The sequence below is a fragment of the Schistocerca nitens genome, chromosome 1 (genome assembly GCF_023898315.1).
Source record: "Schistocerca nitens isolate TAMUIC-IGC-003100 chromosome 1, iqSchNite1.1, whole genome shotgun sequence".
Lineage (NCBI taxonomy): Eukaryota > Metazoa > Arthropoda > Insecta > Orthoptera > Acrididae > Schistocerca > Schistocerca nitens.
In genome coordinates, this window is record NC_064614.1 from 852,912,180 (window position 1) to 852,936,024 (window position 23,845).

A 23,845-nucleotide genomic window follows, 5' to 3' on the forward strand; every position below is an offset into this window, starting at 1 on the left:
AACCGGTTTCTACACACTATGCTGTCGTCTTGAAGTCTTAAAATATTTTTTTGGAAAACATGTTCATTTTACGCTGACCTCACGTACAAGGTGTCAAGTGGATAATAAAACACATTATAAAAGGTTTGTCATCACTAAAATACTTAAAAACATAAAGCACCTTGTGCAACAGGCTATGTCAGTATACATATTGCTCACAGCTACTAATAGAAAAGATACTAAACATCACAGTTACTAAGAGAGAAGATATTAAACATCATGGACGGATCTCTGAGACCCGATGGTAGTTAAATGGTTAAATTTACATAATCTGTCATTCAATGCTGAGGTTACTACGACTAGGACTGAATTTGTATGTTAATATCTTTTGTATCGGTGTACATTCTACCGGATGGTTATAATTGAAGTGCAACTACTCCAATGTGAGCTGTAAGTATCGTGTGGCAGCGAAACGTGGTACATATGCTAATGCGTTAACGCGGAACCGATTTATAGCGTAAAGAAAATTAGTTCCGACTGTGGTCATTAGGTGCAAATCTAGCACTATACACTGTTTGTATGAGACTGTGATATCCACACTGTCATCTAACAAGCCATAACGCGAATGAACAGTACGGCTATCAAGAAGAGAGACAGTGCACTGTTAGTGAAACAGTTTTATGTGAACATCAGCAGTTACAGTGCTGCAGTACAAGATCTGGACGGTGCAGCAACTGAAACCTCATGATCCGCAGCATCGTTCTGATTTTGCTCTTCGGTTTCTGTCATGGACAGAAGTTGATGACATGTCTCCGGGCAATATTCTACGGAGTAACGAAGCACATTTTAAACTAAGGGGTGCAGTGAGTACACAGGAAGGAAAAAGGAAGGAAGATTGGGTTTAACTTCCTGTCGGCATCGAGTTAATTAGTGACGTAACATAAGTTCGGATTGTGTCAAAGATGGAGAAAGAAATCTGCCGCGCCCTTTCGAAGGAACCATCCCTGTATTTGCCTGGAGAGATTTAGGAGACGGCCGCTGTGGCCGAGCGGTTCTAGGCGCTTCTCTCCTAAACCGCGCTGCTGCTACGGTCGCACGTTCAAATCCTGCCTCGGGCATGGATGTGTGTGATGTCCTTAGGTTAGTTAGGTTTAAGTAGTTCTAAGTTCTAGGGGACTGATGACCTCAGATGTTAAGTGACGTAGCACCCAGAGCCATTTGAACCATTTTTAGATTTAGGGAAATCACGGAAAACAAATATCTGGGGATGGTCCGACGCTGTTTCGAAACGTGAGTACACAGAACTTCCGATTTTGGGATACCGTTAAACCTTGTGTTGTGCCCGATGAGCCATTGCACTCACCATATGTCAATTCCCAGGCAGCTTTACGCTTAGTCCGTCCTTCTTTGGAGAGAATACACCCAGAGGACCTTTCTGGTGTACCATGACGTCCACACATTATCGACCATTATCGACACCTCCTTGTACGGTACGTGATTGCTACTTTGGAACAGCGCAACTGTGTCGAAACCACTGTCTCCATGCAAGATGGTCCGACACCTCGTGTGGCTCTCCCAGTGAAAGATGTGCTTAATGCAACCTTCCACAAACGTGTTATATCCAGAGGTTTTCCAGATGCATGACCTGAAAGACCACCTGACCTGAATCTATGTGATATTTGGCTCTGGGGATATCTAAATGAACGCAGCTGTCAGGAACACATCCCGTTAAAAAGCAAGATTTTTGTCTTTTGAATGGTTATTAACAATCAAAAAAGATCGTCCTTTAGTACTCTCACAATAAGAAGATTCAAACACTTTCGGCTCTACCTGATCTGAAAGCAAGTGTACAGGAACACGATGCTACAATTCCACCGTAACTGCTGTGAAAAACTATCACGTCGTTTTAAGAACGCAACACCTCACCATCGTCTTCGGTGCTCGTATTAAACAAGTTCTGTTAGCGGTGGTTAATAACAAACTCAAGAACATGCCTTTCTGCTTGTTTGACTTTTCTGTCCACATCGTATTCCTAATCCATTACATACGAAAACATTACTAGACGTCTTTCTTGCACTTGGGGAGCACAGTAGGAACTAATTTTTTCCAGCGTAAATCGGTTCCGCATTAACGCATTAGTATATCTACCAAGTTTCGCTGCCATACGGTAATCACAGCCCACACTGGACCACAATGAGTAGCCGCACTTTAATTACAATCACCCAGTACCCGAAAGAGTTGTAGACAAAGTTTAGTGGGAGGATTCGTTTCAAGAATAAAATGTGTAAAATGATGTGCAGTGTTCACTGTGACTGGTGAATAGTTTGATACTGATCATGGGAGTTCGATTCATTAAAGAATCTGGGGGAAGGGAGGAGAGAAAACGATTACTGGTTCCTCCCAAAGACGTTTATATAATTATGATCCACAGCACTGCTCCTATTCCATCTTTATTTCTATACTGGAACTTTCTTCGCTCCTTTAATTGCTTCGTCGACAAGAAAATGATGGAAAAACGGAGAACGGGGTACAAAAGAAGAACATCATGTTACGAGTATAATGGCGGCCGTAACAAACCAACTCACCAACGTCAGAATGCATGCAGCGGACGTACATAGGAAACGCCAAATCACAGTCTCGGAGGCAACGCACAATCACTGCAGCATGACAGGCAATTCCGGGGCCTTCACGCTGCTAATAACACGGACGCTGAAGGTGAACGACCTCGCGGCGACAACCGCGACCGTCGAGGGCATGGAAACGTTATCCGCTGTTAGTGGAAGTTCTCATTGTTAGAGGCTGCGTAGCAGTAACACTTACTGTACCGATAATTTAAATTCCTTTCTTCTTGTGGTTCCGGTTCCTATTTCTGTCAGATCCGTTCCGTTTTGAAGTGTGGACAAGGGTGTAAAAAATTATGTTATCATCAGGGTTAACAGGTTGAGGCTCCACAGTACAGCCTTCTTCTGCTATGCATCACTTGATCTTCTCATCCGCAACGTTCTCTCAGATCTACAGAAAATTTGTTCAAATAGTTCATATGGCTCTGAGCACTGTGGGACTTTAACATCTGAGGCCATCACTCCCCTAGAACTTAGAACTACTTAAACATAATTAACCTAAGGACATCACACACATCCATGCCCGAGGCAGGATTCGAACCTGCGACCGTAGCGGATGCATTGTTCCAGACTGAAGCGCCTAGAACCGCTCGGCCATCCCGGCCGGCAGAAAATTTGTTCCTCGATCTACTTCTGCCCCAAATCAGCGACTCAGCCGTAGCTGCACACTCGGGACACTCTGCGGGTTATTCTGAAACAACAGTATTGGCATGAAGAAATTCGTTATTAAGGAACCTCTAGAAATTCTTTTCTTTTTTCTGATTTCAAAAATGTTTGGTTATCCATACCACCATTCGTTTGGTTCTGAATGTGCTTTGAATAAAAGAATTTAGGAAGGATACAAGGCACATCGGAATTTTTATTTTTTTTGCTTTCAGTTATGGAAGTTACATTGTCAGAATGTTATCACAAACGTATTCAAAAAGGCGGAGAGCAGTAAAGACGGCTTATAGGCGCACTATTAGTATTGTTTCCGTGATCTGTGTACACTGCCGAGTGTGACCTTGCTTTTGCAGTTTTATTTCTCTTTCTGTGGTGTTCAAAATGGAAAGAGTAATGGTATTTACTACTAAAACTGAGTTTCATAGAAGTTAATTTAAAATTACAGCAGTTACCAAGGACGCCATGGCAGATCTATCTGTGCAAGAGAAACAGGTGGCATTGCTTCCTAACGCAAACTTTCTTAAACACAAAGAATGTAGATGCCATGCAAGTAAAGCTAATGATATCACATAGGAAGGTTTTAAAATACAAGAGATGAACTGTTTGAGACTTCCAGCAGCGAATGTTATCCAGGCTGTGGAATCTGCGTGAAGGCTTGGTGGGAAGAAATTTATAGATAAGAACTCCAAACGAAACTCTGGGCGTCTTACATAGAGTCTAATTAACAATTTGTATCAGTGCTACGAACTTGTAATACGAATACGTGTGGACAGTTTGCATAACACAGAAAAGCTATCTGTGCAGCTTGGTACCCTAAAATTTCTACAGAAAAAAGTGGTATGTACTGTGCTCAACAGATCAGGTCTCGTGGTGCACTTGGAGGAGTGATGTTACAGGCAAGGCCCACAGTCCCACACATTCCTTGCCTGCCACTGTTGTGGAGACTGTAAAGCCTGTTAAACGGTTTTGCAGATTCCAGTTTGCTTGGGAGACTTCTAAATGGCCGCGTGTAAAAGCATACTGTAAGTTTCAACACCTGCATATTTCAGTCAGTACTAAAACGATATTTTCTAGTTGGAAAGTTCTGAAAACCACTGCTATCGATACAACAATATGTTCCAATAATTTACGCATACAGCTAAGGAGTAACTTGATAATAGATTTGACCGTCATGGATTTTCAGTGGCCGAAGCAGAAATATTTGCTGAAGCCGCTCCAACGAGTCCAGAGTAGGGAAAATACGCTTGATAAGGAGTTACGTAGACAAATAAGCGGCTAGTCAACAATGTCCCCATGAGTGTTGTCATGGGCGTATGCTACAAATCATTGTTGGTGGTAATCCCTAAACAAAATAATGATTAACTGGTACAACTTTTGTTTCGTCATATATATTCCAAACTACAAGATGTGAGATGCAACATATTTAAATGGTCGAGAGAACACTACCAGAGTTTGCTTTCAAAATATTCATTTCGTGGACAAACCGTTTTAATGATTAGAATATCATATATATATATATAAAGAAGAGTGTCCTTTTGTTTGTCCGTAATTCATACAAATCTATAATTTTATTCCAATCTCGACGAAATTTAGCAGGCATTTCCTTCAAGGCAAAAGAACATCACTGTCTGCATAAGATTTCCCAGTCTGATTTCAAACATTTATGTGTGTAATATACAGGGTGAACACTAATAAAACCGACAAACAGCAGGGATGGATTGCTAGCTGGAAATGAAGGAAAAACGGTCCTCTGAACATGCGTCCTGAACTGCATCGTTGCCACGCTAGATGGTGCTGACAAATGACAGTTCGTCTGACGACGTACCGTGTGTTCCTTGTGCGTTGCAGGCTGTGTGATTGACGTAGGGTACTGTAAACAGCAGAATTGTACGTTATTAACGTCGGAAAGAAGCCGAGGCGGTGTTTCCCGGCGAAACAGTTGCAAACGGTCGAGAGGTAGCACGACTGTACCAAAACAAGTACCCCCAAATGCACCCAGTCACATCAGACAACATTTCAAGCCCTGTTTGGGCGTCTGTGTGATCACGGGTCTTTTAAGAAAGAAGAACGTGGAGCGAGGCGGCTGACGGTGCGTACACCGGATTGGGAGCTTGTACTAGAGATCGTCTCAGTATCCTGTAGAACCCGTCCCTGCAGTTTGCCGGTTCTGATAATGTTCAGTATGTATAAAGGGGATGGGTTTTTAGCAAAGATCTCTAAAAGCGCTTGGCCGATTTACTTCAAGTTTTACACGATCCCATAATGAACATTTTGGCGGATGTAGGAAAAAAACCAAAAACTCGAAAAGTATATTACGCATTACACATGTTTTATTTTACATTATAATTTGAAAAGAAATCATAGCATAATCTATGGCGTAATTGTTGTTGCTAAACATTTGGTTTGAAATTGATGCATACTTGCAAAAGTCAGAACAGGTAGCCTAGATCTTGATGTTTACGAATGTGTGATTCAGATATGTGTTTCGATTTAAAACGATTGCTGTTTCTGAAGCGGCTTGCTTTAGCTGAGAGTATCAACGAGAACTACGGCCAATCACTATGTGTGGCACATATTGAACATTTCACGCATCGCCGAGCACTGCAGCTAGTAGATCAATAAACAATTTTTCTAATACTACTTTACCTAATATTTCTCAGTGTTGGCATGAACTCAGCAGTTCCTTAGTGTTATAATAAAATAGCCATGTCCTCCCATTCGAGAGTGGGATTCAAGCGTCCATTGTTGACGTTCATTTCTCCTTAGATTTATTGTTTCACCTTTGAACTTCTGGGGCTGAAAGGAACGAATTTTTCGTGTCATTCGTGTTTTCCCTGGCCTATTTAAGCGTCCATTGTTGACGTTCATTTCTCCTTAGATTTATTGTTTCACCTTTGAACTTCTGGGGCTGAAAGGAACGAATTTTTCGTGTCATTCGTGTTTTCCCTGGCCTATTTAAAAAGCATCGGCAACGGCACATTTCATAAACTGAGCTTTAATTCTGCGGTCCCACAATTCGACAGAGAGCGCGCATGCAGTATCACTGTGATGCATGCGACTGAGCGCCTCAAATGAAAAATTTGACAGAGAGCACTAAATTCGTCAGAGGGCGCTCATGCAGTGAAAACGTACCTGTATGTCTCTCGCCAACGCAACAATTTTTGGTACTAACTCATCGACTAACACCAATAATCTCCTGTTAGAACTCACCTGAAGATGAATGAATGATTGTCAGCAGAAATATCGTGGCATGATGGCGACGACATCCGACTGAATCCCAAACCTTTATGGAATACCTCTGCCAAATTTACGAGTGGTTTGCTTCAAAAAACATTTGTTATTCATTAATTGTGACCTAGAAAGAAGTATACAAAAATTTCTGAAAATAAAACATACGTCGACTGGAGTAGGCATCTGGTCTGTGCACATGGGAAAAGACACGTTCCCAGACAAAAGTGTGAGAGGTCCTCACGCACTTCACGGTTGTTACACGTTTTGACAGGCGTAAGGGGTTCATAATTAACGTTTAAACACCCTTCAAGGTTTGTTAACACTCGCTTATCATATCGATTTGTTCTCCATGAATGATAAAATAGAAAGAATCAAGTTTACGTCTGATTTTACTTTAACATCCTTTGTCATCAACGTCGCCAAGGGAAAATCTTACATCAGTTCCACAAATGACCATGCTCGAAAATGTTCGCAACTCTCGTCATATGAGGGTACGTCCAGCTCTGTCGAACATGTCTTATGAGGCGTAGTGAGGTGTGGACGTACTGACCTCCAAATCTTTGAACACTGTGTATTCAGCGCGTTATGGAAAAACTGTACACCTTTCCCCTCGTGCGTCTTTTCAGGGGCGCATTGGGCCCTGCCATAGTCTTTATCGATGACAATGCGCGACGACATCGAACACCGCAAGTGGAGGAGCTCTTGGAACGAGAGGATATTCGGCGAATGGACTGGCCTGCCCGTTCTCCGGACTTAAATCCCATCGAGCACGTGTGGGATGCGTCGGGGAGACATAATGCAGCACGTCCGCGTGCACCAACGACCATCCATCGGTTGTCAATCGCGTTACCACAAAAACTCCTTCCCAACCTTGTGGCCAGCCAGCGAGCACGTTGCAGAGCACGCCCTGCTGTCCGTGGTGATGACACACACCACTAAGAACCATGTCCCGCCTTTTGTAACGCTCAGAGAATCATCATAAATCGCGAACATTTCAGTGTCATCATTGTCTTTGAATATAAGTGTAATTTCTCTTTGTCTCATTGCGTATTTATTTGTTACGTCCTGTACTACAAAATAGCAAATATAAAGACATATCTAAAGACAAATATAAAGTGTATGTGTTGTCCAAGTTCCACCGATGTTTATATGTACATGTTTCACCAGCCTACGGCCGACTTACGTGGTACCCTGTGAAGCTCTGCTGGTCGAGGATGAGCTATTGACGACGCCTCGTATCACGCCGGAACGCCTTGGTTCAGACCGTCTCCTCGACCTTCTCGTTCGCGAAAACCAGCACTGGAGCCTGCAGCTTACTTTCCCATAACCATTGCTGATCTGCTGTCATATAAACAGTTTTGTGTGTCGGTATGAGAGATTCTCACATTCATTTATTTTCTCTGAAGTATTATTAATTTAGATACTCTTGGGATTAACACTAAGTTTAATATGACAACTTAGGCTTCTTCCTGCACTTTTCTCTCAGGTTAGCAAAACCTGTTGGCTGTATTTAAAGCTATGTTTGGATATCATGGACACTTATAAGTAATACATCGAGTAGTTTTTATTCTACAAACTATGAACGCTTTTATTTTGTGAAACACTTTCTTACTTATTGGAAAACTATTAATTTCCTCGTTCGCTGGAAAAGGAACGAAAATGGTGAACAAGGGTTTACCCATTGGTCCAATTTATTTGAAATCGATAGATCCAAAGCAATGGTAACTGTTAAGGAGCATATTTCTTATGCACTAATTAGAAATGAGTGGCTGCGTGAAGACGAGTTCGCGTCACTGCGAGAGCTGGTGTGGGAGGCTCCAGGACGCGCCCCAGCAGAACTCCCAGCACTGCTGGATGCTTTGCTGGTCGAGTATGAGCTGCTGACGACGCCTCCGATCAGCCCTGAACCTTCACCTTGGTTCAGTCCATCCTTCTGAGTTCCTTGTTCGTGACCCCCAGCACTGGAACTACCTATTCCATACTGATTAGACGTATGAACATGTCCACCATCATAGCCACTGAACTCATCTCCCAGATTACCTTGCCCGTATTCACCAGTTGCAGAACTACCGTGTCCGAAGGAAGCACCAGCAGATTGCGACGAGCTTTCGCTCACTGATGCTGCCTCACCTCGGACTGGAGAACCTCCCACATGCCCTCCACTATTGCTGAAACCGTTTCCATTTCCCGGTCCGTTTGAGGCAACACTAGGTCTGCTATGTCCAGTGGACCCGCTAACGGCATGTGACTCACTCTGACTTTCCCAGCCCACTCCAGTTCCAGCAGAACCACTGGATTTGGCCTCCCCTCCGATGTGCTGACGATGTCCTTGCCCATAACCTTCATTTCCACTGTGAGACCCTGACCCTTGACCTGCCTGAGCTGCTACACCGCTTCCACCTGCGCTGTATCCATTTCCACCTGCAGAGGCGGTAGAGGCGCTACCACTGTTCAAGCCTCCAGAACTGGACCCGGCGCTGGCGCCGCATCCTTGTCTGGTGTGGGCGTTAGCCGAAGAGTCGGAAATGCCGGCTGATATCCCGAGGGGCAGAGTTGCGCCGATGTTGAGGCTATCATCGCGGGCGCTCGAGCACTCTTTCCCACCGGCGTCCAGCACAGGACTCAACACGGCACCCACCAGACAGTCCAGGAGGCCGCGCGGGAGTCGCACTGCTGGACAACATCGAAAATACACAGTCATGTATTAGACAGTACTCTGTAGCGACGAGCTTTTATTGTCGAAACATGACATTACTTCTTATTTGCTGTTATGAGGCGGATGGTTGTAGTAGAGCTGGTTTATTGTTATCTTCCTCAGACCTGTTGTTATTATATATATTATACATTATGTGCATACACATGACGGTGTTTCAGCAATGTGTACTAGTATTAGTGTTTGTAATGACTAATGACGAATGTACAATGAAATTCAGGAAGAAAACCCATTGCCTACTGCTCATGTACAGGTGCAAAGGGGTCGGTAGCATGCACTGATGTGACAAAAGTCATGGGATGGCAATATGCAAATATCAGATGGCGGTAGAATCGCGTCCATAAGGTGTAAAACGACAGTGCATAGCGGAGCTGTCATTTGTACTCCGGTGATTCATGTCAAACGCTTTATGACGCGATGATGGCCGCATGAAAGGAATTAACACACTTGGAACGCGGAATAGTAGATGAAGCTAGACGCAACGGCCTTTACATTCCGGAAATCGTGTAGTTTTTATTTTTTAAAATTGTTTTCTTGTGTGGTTACCTTTCTTTGCCGATTCTCCGCAGAACCTTCTCATTCCTTATCTTACCAGTTTACCTAATTTCCAATATTCGTCTGTAGCACCACACCTCAAATGCTTCGATGCTCTTCTGCTCCGGTTTTCCACAGTCCAAGTTTCAGTACCATACGATGCTGTTCTTCAAACGTACATTCTCAGAAATTTCTTCCTCAAGTTTGGGGGTATGTTTGTTACTTCTAGACATCTCTTGGATAGCAATGGTCTTTTTTCTAATTCTAGTCTGCATTTTCTGTCCTTCTTGCTCTGTTCGTCATGGGTTAATTTGTTGCTTAGGTAGCAGTATCCCTTAACTTGATCCACTTCGTGATCACCGCTTTTGATGTTGCGTCTCACGCTGTTCTCATTTCTGCTACTTCCCACCAGTTTCGTCTTCCTTCGATTTACTCCCAGTCCATATTCTTTACTCATTAGACTGTTCGTTCCGTTCAGCAGATTCTGTAATTCTTCTTCGCTTTCACTCAGGATAGAAATATCAACAGCGAGTCTTATCAATGATATTCTTTCACCTTGAATTTTAATTCCACTTTTTAACATCAACTTTTTAAGTCGAGCACTTCGCTCTTGGTATGCCACTCTTACTGTCCCTGTTGCTTCTTGTACATACTGTATATTACCCGTCTTTCTCTATAGCTTACGCTAATTTTTCTCAGAATTTCGAAGATTTTGCACCATTTTATATTGTCGAAACCTTTTTCCAAGTCGACAAATCCCATGAACGTGTCTTGATTTTTCTTTAGTGTTAATTCCATTATCGACCTCCACATCACAAGCTCCTCCCTGATACCTTTACTGATCGTCACCTAATACATCCTAAATTTTCTTTACCATTATTCTGTGTGTTATTCTTCTAGGTAACTTGGATGCATGAAGTATTAAGCTGATTGTGGTATAATTCTCCAACATGTCGACTCTTTGCAATATTCAGAATTTTGTGGATGATTTTTTCCCGAAGGTCTGATGATATATCATCAGTCTCATACATTCTACACACCAACGTGAATAATCGTCTTGTTGCCACTTCCCCCAATGATTTAAACAAAGCTGATGCAATGTTGTCTATCCCTTCTGCCTTATTCGGTCTTATGTCTTCTAAAGCTCTATCAAATTCTGATTTCAATACTGAATCCTCTATCTCTTCTATATCGACTCATGTTTCTTCTTCTGTCACGTTATCAGACAAATCTTCACCTCACAGAGGCCTTCAATATACTTCTCCCACCTGCCCGCTTTCTCCCTGCATTTAACAGTGGAATTACCATTGCACTCCTAATGTTACCACCCTTGCTTTTAATTTCATAGAAGGTTGTTTTTAATTTTTTATATGAGTCCGTCCTTCCGACAGTCATATTCTTTTTCGATTTCTTCACATTTTTCATGTAGCCATTTCGTCTTCACTCCCCTGCAGTTCTTATTTATCTCATTGCTAAGTGACCTGCATTTCTGTATTCCTGAATTTCCCTGAATGTCTTTGTATTTCCTTATTGATCAACTGAAGTGTTTCTTCCATTGCCCATGGTTTCATTGCAGTTACCATCCTGGTACCTATGTTTTTCTTTCCAGCTTCTGTGATTGCCCTTTTTAGAGATGTCCCTTCCTCTTCAACTGTACTGCCTACTGACCTATTCCTAATCGCTATATCTATAGCCTCAGAGAACTTCAAGTGTATCTCATCATTCCTTAGCATTTCCGTATCCCGCTTCTTTGCGTATTGATTTTTCCTGACTAATCTCTTAAACTTCAGCCTACTGTTCATCACTGCTACATTGTGACCTGAGTCTAATGGGCACCTGGGTAGGCCTTACATTCCAGTACCTGATTTCGGAATCTCTACCTGACCATGATGTAATGTAACTGAAATCCTACCGTATAACCCTGCCTTTTTCAAGTATACGTATTCCTCTTGTGATTCTTGAACAGAGTATTCACTACTACTAGCTGAAATTTATTACAGAACTCAATTAGTCTTCCTCCTCTCTCATTCCTTGTCCCAAGCCCATATTCTCCTGTAACCTTTTCTTCTAGTTATTCCCCTACAACTGCATTCCAGTCCTCCATAACTATTAGATTTTCATCCCCCTTTACATGCTATATTACCTTTTCAATATCCTCATACATTTTCTCTGTCTCTTCATCTTCAGCTTGCGGCGTCGGCAGGTATACCTGGACTATCGTTGTCGGTGTTGGTTTGCTGTCGATTCTGATATGAACAATCCTGCCACTGAATTGTTCACAATAACACATTCTGTGCCCTACCTTCATATTCAAGATGAATACTACTCCCGTTTGCCATTTTCTGCTGCTGTTGTTATTACCCTATACTCATCTGACCAGATGCCCTTGCCTTATTTCCATTTCACTTTGCTGAACCCCTTCTATATCTAGACTGAGTCTCAGCCTTTTCTTTTTCAAATTTTATAGCTTCCGTACCACCTTCAAGCGTCTGACGTTCCACGCCCATACTTTTAGAACGTTATCCTTCCGTTGGTTATTCAGTCTTTTTCTCATGGTCACCTCCCCTTTGGCAGTCCCCTCCCGGAGATCGGAATGGGGACCAGTCCGGAATCTTTTGCCAGTGAGAGATCATCATGACACTTTTGCAATTACAGGCCATATGTCCTGTGGATAGATGTTATGTGTCTTTAACGCAGTGTTTTCCATTGCACTCTGCATCCTCATGCTGTTGATCTTTGCTTATTCTTCTGTCTTTAGCGGCAGTTTTCCACTTCAGCGGCAAGAGAGTACCCTGAAACTCTATCCGCTCCTCCCCTCTGCCGTTGCTGAGTGAACGTGACTTCTTATGTCGGAAGTCTTTAGCCGCCGTTGTTGATGAACCAATGACGCTCGATTACTAATCAAAGACACCACCCCTTGGTCACGGGTTATCTCGCGGAACTCGTTAGCGAATTCAATATTCCGAGACCCACAGTCCAAGGGTGTGATGGGAATGCCACATTTCGGGAACTGTCTCTGATCATTGGCAACACAGAGGCAGACGACCTTCGCTTAACGACCGAGAGCAGTGGCTTTTGCGTAGAGTTGCCAGTGCTAACAGACAAGCAACATGGCATGAAATAGCCGCAAAAATCAATGTAGGACGTACGACGAATGTATCCGTTAAGACAGTGCAGTGAAATTTGACGTTAATGGGGCATGGCAGACGACCGACACTACTGCCTGTGCTAACAGCACGACATCGTCTTCATCGCCTGTCATGAGCTCGTGTCCATATCGATTGAATCCTGCAGGACTGGTAAACCATGGCCTGGTCAAAGGGAGTCCTCGCGAAGCCATGAACCCAAGCTGTCAACAAGGCACCGTGCATGTTGGTGCTGGCTTCATAATGGCGTGGGCTGTGTCTACAAGGAATGGACTTGGCCCTCAGGTCAAACTGGTCAGACTATTGAATGGAAGTGGTTATGTTCGGCTTCTTGGAGAGAATTTGCAGTTATTCTTGAAAATCATGTTCCCTAACAACGACGGAATTTTTTATGGATGACAAATCGCCATATCGTTGGGGCACCGTTTCCCCACGATTGATTTGAAGAACATTCTAGACAGTGCGAGCCAATGGTTTGGCCACCCACATCGTCCAACATTAATCTCATCGAAGATTTATGGGATATAGTCGAGAGGCAGTTCATGCACAAAGTCCTTCACCGACAACACTTTCGCAATTATGGACGGCTATAGAGGCAGCGTGGCTCAGTATTACTACAGTGGACTTGTTGAGTGCGAGATATGTCGAGTTGCAGCTCTAAATCGGGCGAAAGGAGATGCGACACGATATTAGGAGGTATCCCATGGCTTTTGTCACTTTAATGTACTTCGAAATACATTGCTCGACAAAAAATATTAAGCCCTTAGAAGACATGGTCGGATGTCAATGTGACTCCATACACACACCATCGGTTGGTACGTAAATTATTAGAGCTGCGAATCTCTGTGACGGGTATAACGGCCACCAGACTGCATTAGCATTATTACTGTTTAGTGTTGATACCAGGCCTGCTAGGGGACGTAAGGGGGGGTGAACGGAGGTGTTGAGTAATCACTGTGAACGACACGATATCTTGTACTTGTGTCAGACACCTTTATCAGCTTTGAGAACGAAGACATGGTACAAGTAGGCTGTAATCTGTTTGTTACATGTACAAATAGCAATTTATCGTTGGTCATTTTCAAGCATCTCTAGTACGGTCATAAAATGATGACATCGGTTTATACATTAATAGCTCGTGTATATACTCATACTTCATAGTCAAAGTTGCTTACATATTTTAAGCTTCACGCTTCAGTCCACATTTTACAGCCGGCCGCGGTGACTGTGCGGTTCTAGGCGCTTCAGTCCGGAACCGTGGTACTGCTACGGTCGCAGGTTCGAATCCTGCCTCGGGCATGGATGTGTGTGATGTCCTGAGGTTGGTTAGGTTTAAGTAGTTCTAAGCTCTAGGGGACTGATGACCTAGAATGTTAAGTCCCATAGTGCTCAGAGACATTTGAACCATTCTGAACCACATTTTACAACTGTTACATGTAGACAGGTATCATCGTATTTCTGTGCGTAGGCGACACGAAAACAATGCAATAGTGCACAGTATTACGTCAATGAACAGACACATACAGAGAGCTGCCATGTCGTAGTATAGGCACAGGTGTTTTGGTATGACGAAAGATATTGAGAATCCTATCGGTGGATGGTCCATAACATTAAGTAAATTACTGGCGCAGTATTCATGGGTGTTTTACGTTCATTGCTCTCACATGTGCTATCTTTTTAAATATAGACGATCGAAACTCATACATCATACGCCATGCAACATATACTATCCGAATTCACAGCAGAAAGTTTTTTACTACAAAAGATTATGCCGAGTTTCTTAATGAGACATGCCAGTCAGTATATAACGTAAAACATTAGTGTTGTAACAAATGCTTCCAGGTAGTAAAACTTTTTTGACGGTTCGTGCGTCATGTGTTACATTAGGACCAGTAATGATTCGATATACACTAGGTGGAATTTCACTACGTCTTTTATACGGTACTCTAATAATAGTGGAAGAAGAAATTGGACTACACCACGTGAGTGCAGTTAATTCAACAATATATTGCAATACAGACGTTGGAACCTACAGATGTTATGTGTTGGAGATAAGAACTATTTCGGATTGCCTATATTGGCTTGATAAATTACTGTACAACTATCTGCCATATAGAGGTACTACCTACAATTTTGAGGAAAATGTCCTCATTTAAACCTACTAATGCACATTCACAGTCACAATCGCAAGAAACTTCTTTTTTATGAGGTTACCGCCTTCGGTCTGTTTTAGACCATCTTCAGACGTACGACCATGGTGCTAGATGGTGGCGGTAAACGGAGCAGGCGCTACGACTCCACGAACGCTAACTTCGATCGTGACGGTGCATATGCACTTTTAAGCAATAAAAACAGCTGTTCTACAAGATAAATGTTCTCAAAAATTATCGAACTTGATAAGAGTTTTAAGTCCTGTAGTAGTAGAGGAATCGCAGCTCATATATCATGTATCATGCTACACGTTTAACTATAACATTCACTTTTTTGATAGAAATTAAAAATATGCCCGTCTTCTCATGTACAACTCGGGAATACGGTCTCGATGCATTGCTATAGTTTTGACAATAAAAGCTCATTCAAAACCCATACTTTTTAAACCTTGCAGCACAAGCGGATTCAGAGCTCGTACATCACATGTCATGGTACACATAATAACTGTATCATTAATTGTTATGTTATAACAACTAAAAGTATGCTTGACTTACTCCTGGGGCATACTAGTCAGACCATAAGCTGAAATGTCAAATTACACTACCGGCCATTAAAATTGCTACACCACGAAGAAGACGTGCTACAGACTCGAAATTTAACCGACAGGAAGAAGATGCTGTGATATGCAAATGATTAGCTTTTCAGAGCATTCACACAAGGTTGGCTCCGGTGGCGACACCTACAACGTGCTGACATGACGAAAGTTTCCAACCGATCTCTCATACACAAACAGCAGTTGATCGGCGTTGCCTGGTGAACCGTTGTTGTGACGCCTCGTGTAAGGAGGAGAAATGCGTACCATCATGTTTCCGACTTTGATAAAGGTCGGATTGTAGCCCATCGCGATTGCGGTTTATCGTATCGAGACATTGCTGCTCGCGTTGGTCGAGATCCAATGACTGTTAGCAGAATATGGAATCGGTGGGTTCAGGAGGGTAATACCGAACGTCGTTTTTGATCCCAACGGCCTCGTATCACTAGAAGTCGAGATAACAGGCATCTTATCCGCATGGCTGTAACGGATCGTGCAACTACGTCTCGATACCTGAGTCAACAGATGGGGACGTTTGCAAGACAACAGCCATCTGCACGAACAGTATGACGACGTTTCCAGCAGCATGGACTATCAGCTCGGAGACCATGGCTGCGGTTACCCTTGACGCTGCATCACAGACAGGAGCGCCTGCGATGGTGTACTCAACGGCGAACCTGGGTGCACGAATGGCAAAATGTCATTTTCGTATGAATCCAGGTTCTGTGTACAGCATCATGATGGTCACATCCGTGTTTGGCGACATCGCGGTGAACGCACATTGGAAGCGTGTATTCGTCATCGCCATACTGGCGTATCACCCAGCGTGATGGTATGGGGTGCCATTGGTTACACGTCTCGATCACCTCTTGTTCGCATTGACTGCACTTTGAACAGTGGACATTACAATTCAGATGTATTACGACCCGTGGCTCTACCCTCTATTCGATCCCTGCGAAACCCTACATTTCTGCAGGATAATGTACGACCACATGTTGCAGGTCCTGTACGGGCCTTTCTGGATACAGAAAATGTTCGACTGCTGCCCTGGCCAGCACATTCTCCAGATCTCTCACCAATTGAAAACGTCTGGTCAATGGTGGCCGAGCAACTGGCTCGTCACAATACGCCAGTCACTACTCTTGATGAACTGTGGTATCGTGTTGAAGCTACATGGGCAGCTGTACCTGTACACGCCATCCAAGCTCTGTTTGCTTCAACGCCCAGGAATATCAAGGCCGTTATTACGGCCAGAGGTGGTTGTTCTGGGTACTAATTTCTCAGGATCTATGCACCCAAATTGCGTGAAAATGTAATCACATGTCAGTACTAGTATAATATATTTGTCCAATGAATACCCGTTTATCATCTGTTTTTATTCTTGGTGTAGTATTTTTAATGGCCAGTAGTGTAGTAAATTATTAATAGGACTAACAGAATATTTTAAACCAACATAAAAATTGATACATAATGCACTAAGATAACGTACTGCTACACTGTACACACAAAAAATATCAAAATTCCGTAGATCTCTTGCTGTAAAATGGTGCTGTAAAATAAACAAGTGCATATATATTTCCAGTGCAACTAGCGAATAGTCATGGGTTTCGATTATTTATTCACTTTTATTTAATTTTAGGTGGGGAAGGGAGATGGCTAAATTATCGCCAATGAAAGGAAAAACAGATAGAAAAAAATTGGCAGAAATGATGTTGGGGAGTGAGGAGGGTATCCTTCGGGGAGGTTCCAGAAAGGATGAATACTTCTAAAATTTATATACGTCTACACAGTTCTATTACATCTATAACGTAGAAAAAATTGATGATTTAGGTGAAGGGAGGTGGAGGTTGTAGTTCTAGGCAGAATATGGAAATGAACTACGTATTGCCTGTTTGATATGCAAGAATTGGTGTATCAGTGTATCAAACAACACAAAAAAATACTCTGTGAGAAAGGGCGTTCCGAAATCCTCCTAGCAGTTTAATCAAAGGAAAATGTATGTTTTCCAAGACATTTTCTGGTCTTAAACACTCGTGCCATATATACACCCATGGTCTAGCGGAAGCACTGCCAGATGTGGAGATTGGTGAGAGGTGTCTGGTTCTTGGTGTGATGGATGTTCTCCCTAAATACCAGTACGACTCCTCGTCAACTGTTCCTCCTTGCGGACGCGGGATACTTCCCGGAAGCGAAGACGAACTCTGTGAGGTGGATTTGTGGGCACGCAGCTCACTTACTTGTTTGCTGATGGCGGGAAATGTGTCCTTGACTTTTGGCAGTTCGTTAATGAACGCCATTGGCAGTTGTCCGCAATCCAAAATACAGACAATTACTCTCCACTTGCCTCTGCAGCGTCTGCTTTAACTCACCTCAGGGCTGGGGTGATACTGTCATGAAGAGTTGATCCCCACATCTTCCACACTTAGAACCGATATATTCATTGGTAACCGGAATGTTCTTCTCGGAAAAATTATACGTTGATACTTTCAATTAGTCTGACGTCTTGCTGTGCTTACCTCCACTCATGACTTCAGTTTCCTGGTATTTTCGGTGGTATTAATGACAAAATAAATTAATAAATAAAAAATAAAAAAAGAACGAAATGAAAAATAAATAAATAAACGATGTTCATTATACCTCTACTCCAGGTTCCCCACGCTTTCCTTGCTTCATGGAGGGAGGGATCGGGACATGGTGGCCAGGCCTCAGGATACGACCCCTGCCCACTTTGCCCCCACCTGTCTCTTTGGGCGCCGGGAAGCCCCCCCCCCTTTTTTTTAAAAAAAAAGGGTACCGTCTTTGATTAGTAATCAGAAGGTTTTCGGTACAAGGTTCGAAACTCACCAGCGCTTAAATTTTGATTAATAATCAATATTGGCGGCCGAAGACTTCCGGCATAAGGAGTCACCCTCATTCTGGCAACGGCGTTGTCAAAGAAGGCGGAGGTGCGGATAGAGGTTCAGTGCATTCTCTTGCCGTTAGGTGGGAAATTGGTGCCAAAAGCGGAAAAATGATCAGTGATCAACGGCATAAGGATGCAGAAGGGAATGGAAACCACTGCATTAAAGAATCATAACGTGCATAGGCAGAACTTGCGGCCTGTAAATGAAAAAGTGTCATGATGATCTCTCCATTAGCAAAAGATTTCGGAATAATTCCCCATTCGGATCTCCGGAAGGGGATTGGCAAGGGGGAGGCGACCATGAGAAAAAGACTGATAACCAAGAAAGGAGTTCTACGAGTCGGTCCATGGAACGCCAGAAGCTAGAACATGGTAGGGAAGCCATAAAATCTGAAAAGGGAAATGAAAACTCTCGGTCTAGACATAGTAGGAGTCAATGAAGTGAAATGGAAAGAAGACAAGGATTTCCGGTCAGATGACTGTAGGGTAATATCAACAGCAGCAGAAAATGGTATAACGTGAGAAGGGTTCGTTATGAATAGGGAGGTAGGACAGCGAGTGGGTTACTGCGAACAGTTAAGTCTCAGGGTTGTTCTTATCAGGCCAGCCGGTGTGGCCGCGCGGTTCTAGGCGCTGCAGTCTGGAACCGCGAGACCGCTACGATCGCAGGTGAATGGAACGACTAATTGAGTTCTGTAATAAATTTCAGCTAGTGATAGCGAATACTCTGTTCAAGAATGACAAGAGGAGATGTACTTGGAAAAGGTCGGGTGATACGGCAAGTCCTCAGTTAGTTTACATCATCGTTATACTGAGATTCCGAAATCAGACACTGAAGTGTAAGGGGTACCCATGAGCACATGTCGACTCAGATCACAATGTAGTAGTCATGAAGAGTAGGCTGAAGTGTAGGAGGTTAGTCAGGAAGAATCAATACCAAAAGAAGTGGGATGTGGAAGTACTAAGGAATTATGAGATACGCTTGAAGCTCTGTGAGGCTATTGATACAAGAATATGGAAGAGCTCAGTAGGCAGTACAGTTGAAGAGGACTGGACATCTTGCGGCGGCGCGGTTCTTTCCGTCCCTTTACAACGGACCTGCACCTACCTGTGAACATTGTCTCAGCAGATCATGAGTAGGGAGGCCGAGTGAAACCTACATACTTCGACGTGAACCAGGCTGCAATTTAAGTCACTAACCTACGTTTCGGGAGAAAGTTTTCACACAAATGAAAGGTTGGAAAGTTTGTCCTCAATTAATATATTCTGAAACTTAGGTGAACAAGTATCACTGCCAAGCCCGTGCTAGTCTTAACACAGTCACTCACAATCCCTTTCACTCACGTTAGCAAGTTTATGGGGTTGCATTTCCCGAAAACGTAATAGCTACAAAAATACTGATAGTTTTTGATTGAGAATGCTCGCCAAATATTAAGTCTCTCGGTACCAAACGCAGTCACAGTTTTTAGCCGCCGACCTGCTCAATACGCCACGGGGAATATATGTCTTTTCTCGTCACAAAATTCACTTAAAAATTTCGAAATTTCTACACACCCATCGGAATAATTATACCGTCACTTTACAACACTTTTGATGTATGAAATACTGCTAGATCCGGCAACTTGTCATTTCCATCGGAACTACTACTACACACGTCCGAACTGTTTCATGGCTAGGTTTCCACCCTTCTCTAGAATACTCTAAGTCTTCTCTACCAGCAGAGAAAGGCACGCGAAGAATATTGCTTTACCATTGGTCAGTTTACTCAACAGCCAATAGCAAAACAACGATCTCCCGCGTCAATCCGCGCTTTTCATCAATAACCAATCGGAAAATACTAAACTTAACGACTGCACTTTTTACCGAAGTAATTATCTAATATGCTTAAGTTTTGTTTATGCATGAAGTTATTTATTATTGTTATTTATACCTGAATTAACTTTCCCTTTACCATAAACTTATTTTACAAATCTATTCTACAAAAATCCCCTTTGTTAATATCCATATTTCTTCGAAATGTTCTCACACTAACTCCTACTACATAACTCGTTAAACAATTATCTTCATATTAACCTTAAACCACACTCACGCAACATTCATACTGCTAAAACACATTTATAACATTTTTCATACACAAAAAGACATAATAACACTTTATGAAAATACTAGGAACAGTTTATGAAAAACATTCTGTTACTTTAGTGCACATTAGTGGGCACAATCGAAACTAAAATCACAGTCCCCCTATCCAATATTGTCCTCTATCGGCTGATACATAAACTACGTGCGCGTCCAGTCTCGCGTCACCATCTGTCACTATCCAGCTCTGAGACACAACTCCCACTTAACCGCCTCCAAGGGAGGATCGTTATACGGCGCTACGCCTCAATCTCTAAAATGGGCAGTCTCAGAAGTTGGAAAGAAAAACATTTGTACAAAGAAGGTAACTGCGAAGAAACCATGGGTAACAGAGAATTTGATCGATGAAAGATGGAAGTACTGAAATGTTCGGAGTAATTAAGGAATACAGACATAGAAGTCGCTGAAGAATGAAATAAATAGGAAGTGCAGTGGCTGTAGGGGTAGCGTGGTTCAGTATTTCTGCATGGGAAAATGGTTCAAATGGCTCTGAGCACTATGCGACTTAACTTCTGAGGTCATCAGTCGTCTAGAAATTAGAACTAATTAAACCTAACTAATGCCGGCCGAAGTGGCCGTGCGGTTAAAGGCGCTGCAGTCTGGAACCGCAAGACCGCTACGGTCGCAGGTTCGAATCCTGCCTCGGGCATGGATGTTTGTGATGTCCTTAGGTTAGTTAGGTTTAACTAGTTCTAAGTTCTAGGGGACTAATGACCTCAGCAGTTGAGTCCCATAGTGCTCAGAGCCATTTGAACCATTTTTTGAAACCTAACTAACCTAAGGACATCACACACATCCATGCCCGAGGCAGGATTCGAACCTGCGACCGTAGCAGTCCCGCGGTTCCGGACTGAAGCGCCTAGAACTGCTTGGCCACAACGGCCAGCTTTTAGTCTTCCTTTCCTCCTTCCTTCCGGTCTTCCATTGAATTCAGTGAACCCAAACACGAGGTGCATATCAACCAACTCTTCATTAGTAAATCTTCCCGTATAACGTGCCACTAACACTGCCAGACAGCCAAGACAGACGCGAGCAGTACTCAACGCAAGCTTGAAGACGGAGAGTAAACTGGGTCTACTGTTGTCAACAGCACGTATCATGAGCGAAAAGAAACAACATTCACAGCGCTTGCCGTAGACAGTTCCACTGTTTTACCTTGTTTTCAGTGCGCTGCAAACATAAAACTAATTGAGCAAAAATCTCTGTAAGAAGATGAGGGTAACCGTGGGTCCACGACCGTACGCAAAGTGGCATAGCTATGTAAATTACTGGTGTACACGTCCTGCAAAAGTATCAGTTCAAGTAAAATGTAATTCATCGCTCAAGAAATATCTGCATTGTAACGATAGTAATAGCGGCTAGAAACAAATAAAAAGAGGAAATATACGTATAGTGTGAAGGAAAAGGTGGCTTCGGTATCAAGGGATTTGACAACCTAAACTCAATATCATACGCAGCAACAGCAGATGGTAACGCTTTGTATATGGAAGAAAACATACAGAGGGTGAAATAAGTATTTAAGTTGTAATTTCTATAGCGTAGTTTTTGTGAAACGACTCCAGAGATACTTCGGAATGCCGCAGTATTTGTTAACTATAAGTGAAGCATTAAAAAGTTTACTCACCGACGGGCTGTGCGTGCAATTTTTCTGCAAGCACGTGGGCCTGCGCTTCGTGCGCGACTACGGGATCTCGCCCGCCGGCCGCCAGCAGCAGCATGAGCGAGAACCACGCGCTCGCCATGGCGCGTCCGCCCGCAGGGCAGTGGGTCAGCCGACGCGACTGTCGCCCATCTCCAGCGGCCGCCCGGCTATATTTGCCACACACGAGGAACCATCCTGTGACGTCACAGGGCTCCCAGAAATGACGTGCCTCGCCTGCGTGAAATAGCGGACGACAAAAGTCTCCTTGCCAATGCCGGGTGGCACTCATATTGTTGTGGTGAGCCGGTCACGACTGGCACTTCTACAAGATGATCGCTTATCTTCCTTCACCTCTACGCAAGTTTCACTACGCTGCAGGCCCAAAAAGTAGAATCCTCCGTCTTCTTAAGTCTGTACAATCAATCCCACCATCTGCAGTTTGCAATTGACTTTTGTTATAAAATTGTGATTATAAATGTAGCATATTAAAATATTTATTTCACCTGCAATTCTCGTACATGTCACGTAATGCTCTCCGTAGCAAGTGAATCTGAACGTATACCTACCTACGAAGATAAAAAAAACTGATATATGGATTTACATTATTGGTTCTCTGGAAATAAAGTGATATAGTTAACAGCAACGGAGTAACTAATCTAGAACTGACATATCTGTTTCGATTCTTGACCTATCGTCTGTTCAACAGCTTAAAAATCGTAATATTTCTATTTCATTTAGTAAATTTAATTTTTGTTATGCAGTAAGATGGGGTGATTTATCTTATTTGTATGTTCCACAGTATTTTGTCATGTATACTTGCATAAATACTCTCCGTTTACAATCCGTTGATCAGTACACATTTACTTCGTCTTGACGTGATGAGTAAAAAATAAATTACTTACTACTGTATGAGGTAAGGGCAGTTTACTGTAACAAAACGCACTCCAATGACACACGTGGGAGGTTCTAAACTTGGTGATGTTCTTTGTATTTGTAGCACATGCCATTACGATCATTTACCTTCGGAACGAGTAAGTAAAAAGAAGAATTATTAAATTTATAGCGTCTTTGATTCATAATCGAAACGTATTCAGTCCCGGTCTCGAATGCCGCCGCTGCTTAAATTTTGATTGCTAATCAGCATTGGCGGCCAAAGACTTCCAGCATAAGAAGTCACCCTTCATTCTGCCAACCGCGTTTTCAACGAGGGCGGAGGAGCGGACAGAGGTTCAGGGCACTCTCTTGTGCTAGAGATGGGAAACTGCCCCTAAAGGCGGAAGAATCAGCAGTAATCAACGGCATGAGGATGCAGAAGGTAATGCAAACCACTGCATTAAAGACGTGTAACGTCAATCCACGGGACATGGCGCCTGACATGATAATCTCTGCACTGGCAAAAGATCGTGAAATAGTCACCCATTCGGATCTCCGGGATGAGAAAAAGATTGAATAATCAACGAAAGGATGACGTGCTACGAGTCGGGGCGTGGAAGGTCAGAAGCCTGAATGTGGTAGGGAAACTAGAAAATCTT

At 43.1% G+C, this 23,845-nt stretch overlaps 1 protein-coding gene across 2 annotated transcripts; it reads right to left on the bottom strand.

The window, feature by feature from the left end:
• Positions 1-8,167: 8,167 nt before the first annotated feature.
• On the bottom strand, positions 8,168-22,439 carry LOC126237207 (keratin, type II cytoskeletal 2 epidermal-like). Of its 2 annotated transcripts, none has more exons than XM_049947099.1 (2): positions 22,296-22,439; positions 8,168-9,164 (listed from the first exon to the last, which is right to left on the bottom strand). In XM_049947099.1, the coding sequence occupies exons 1-2, from the start codon at positions 22,411-22,413 to the stop codon at positions 8,239-8,241; spliced, it is 1,044 nt and encodes a 347-aa protein (XP_049803056.1). In that variant the 5' UTR covers positions 22,414-22,439; the 3' UTR covers positions 8,168-8,238. The 2 variants fall into 2 exon arrangements, with proteins under 2 accessions (XP_049803056.1, XP_049803047.1); XM_049947090.1 differs by having other exon boundaries at positions 8,168-9,167.
• Positions 22,440-23,845: the final 1,406 nt, after the last annotated feature.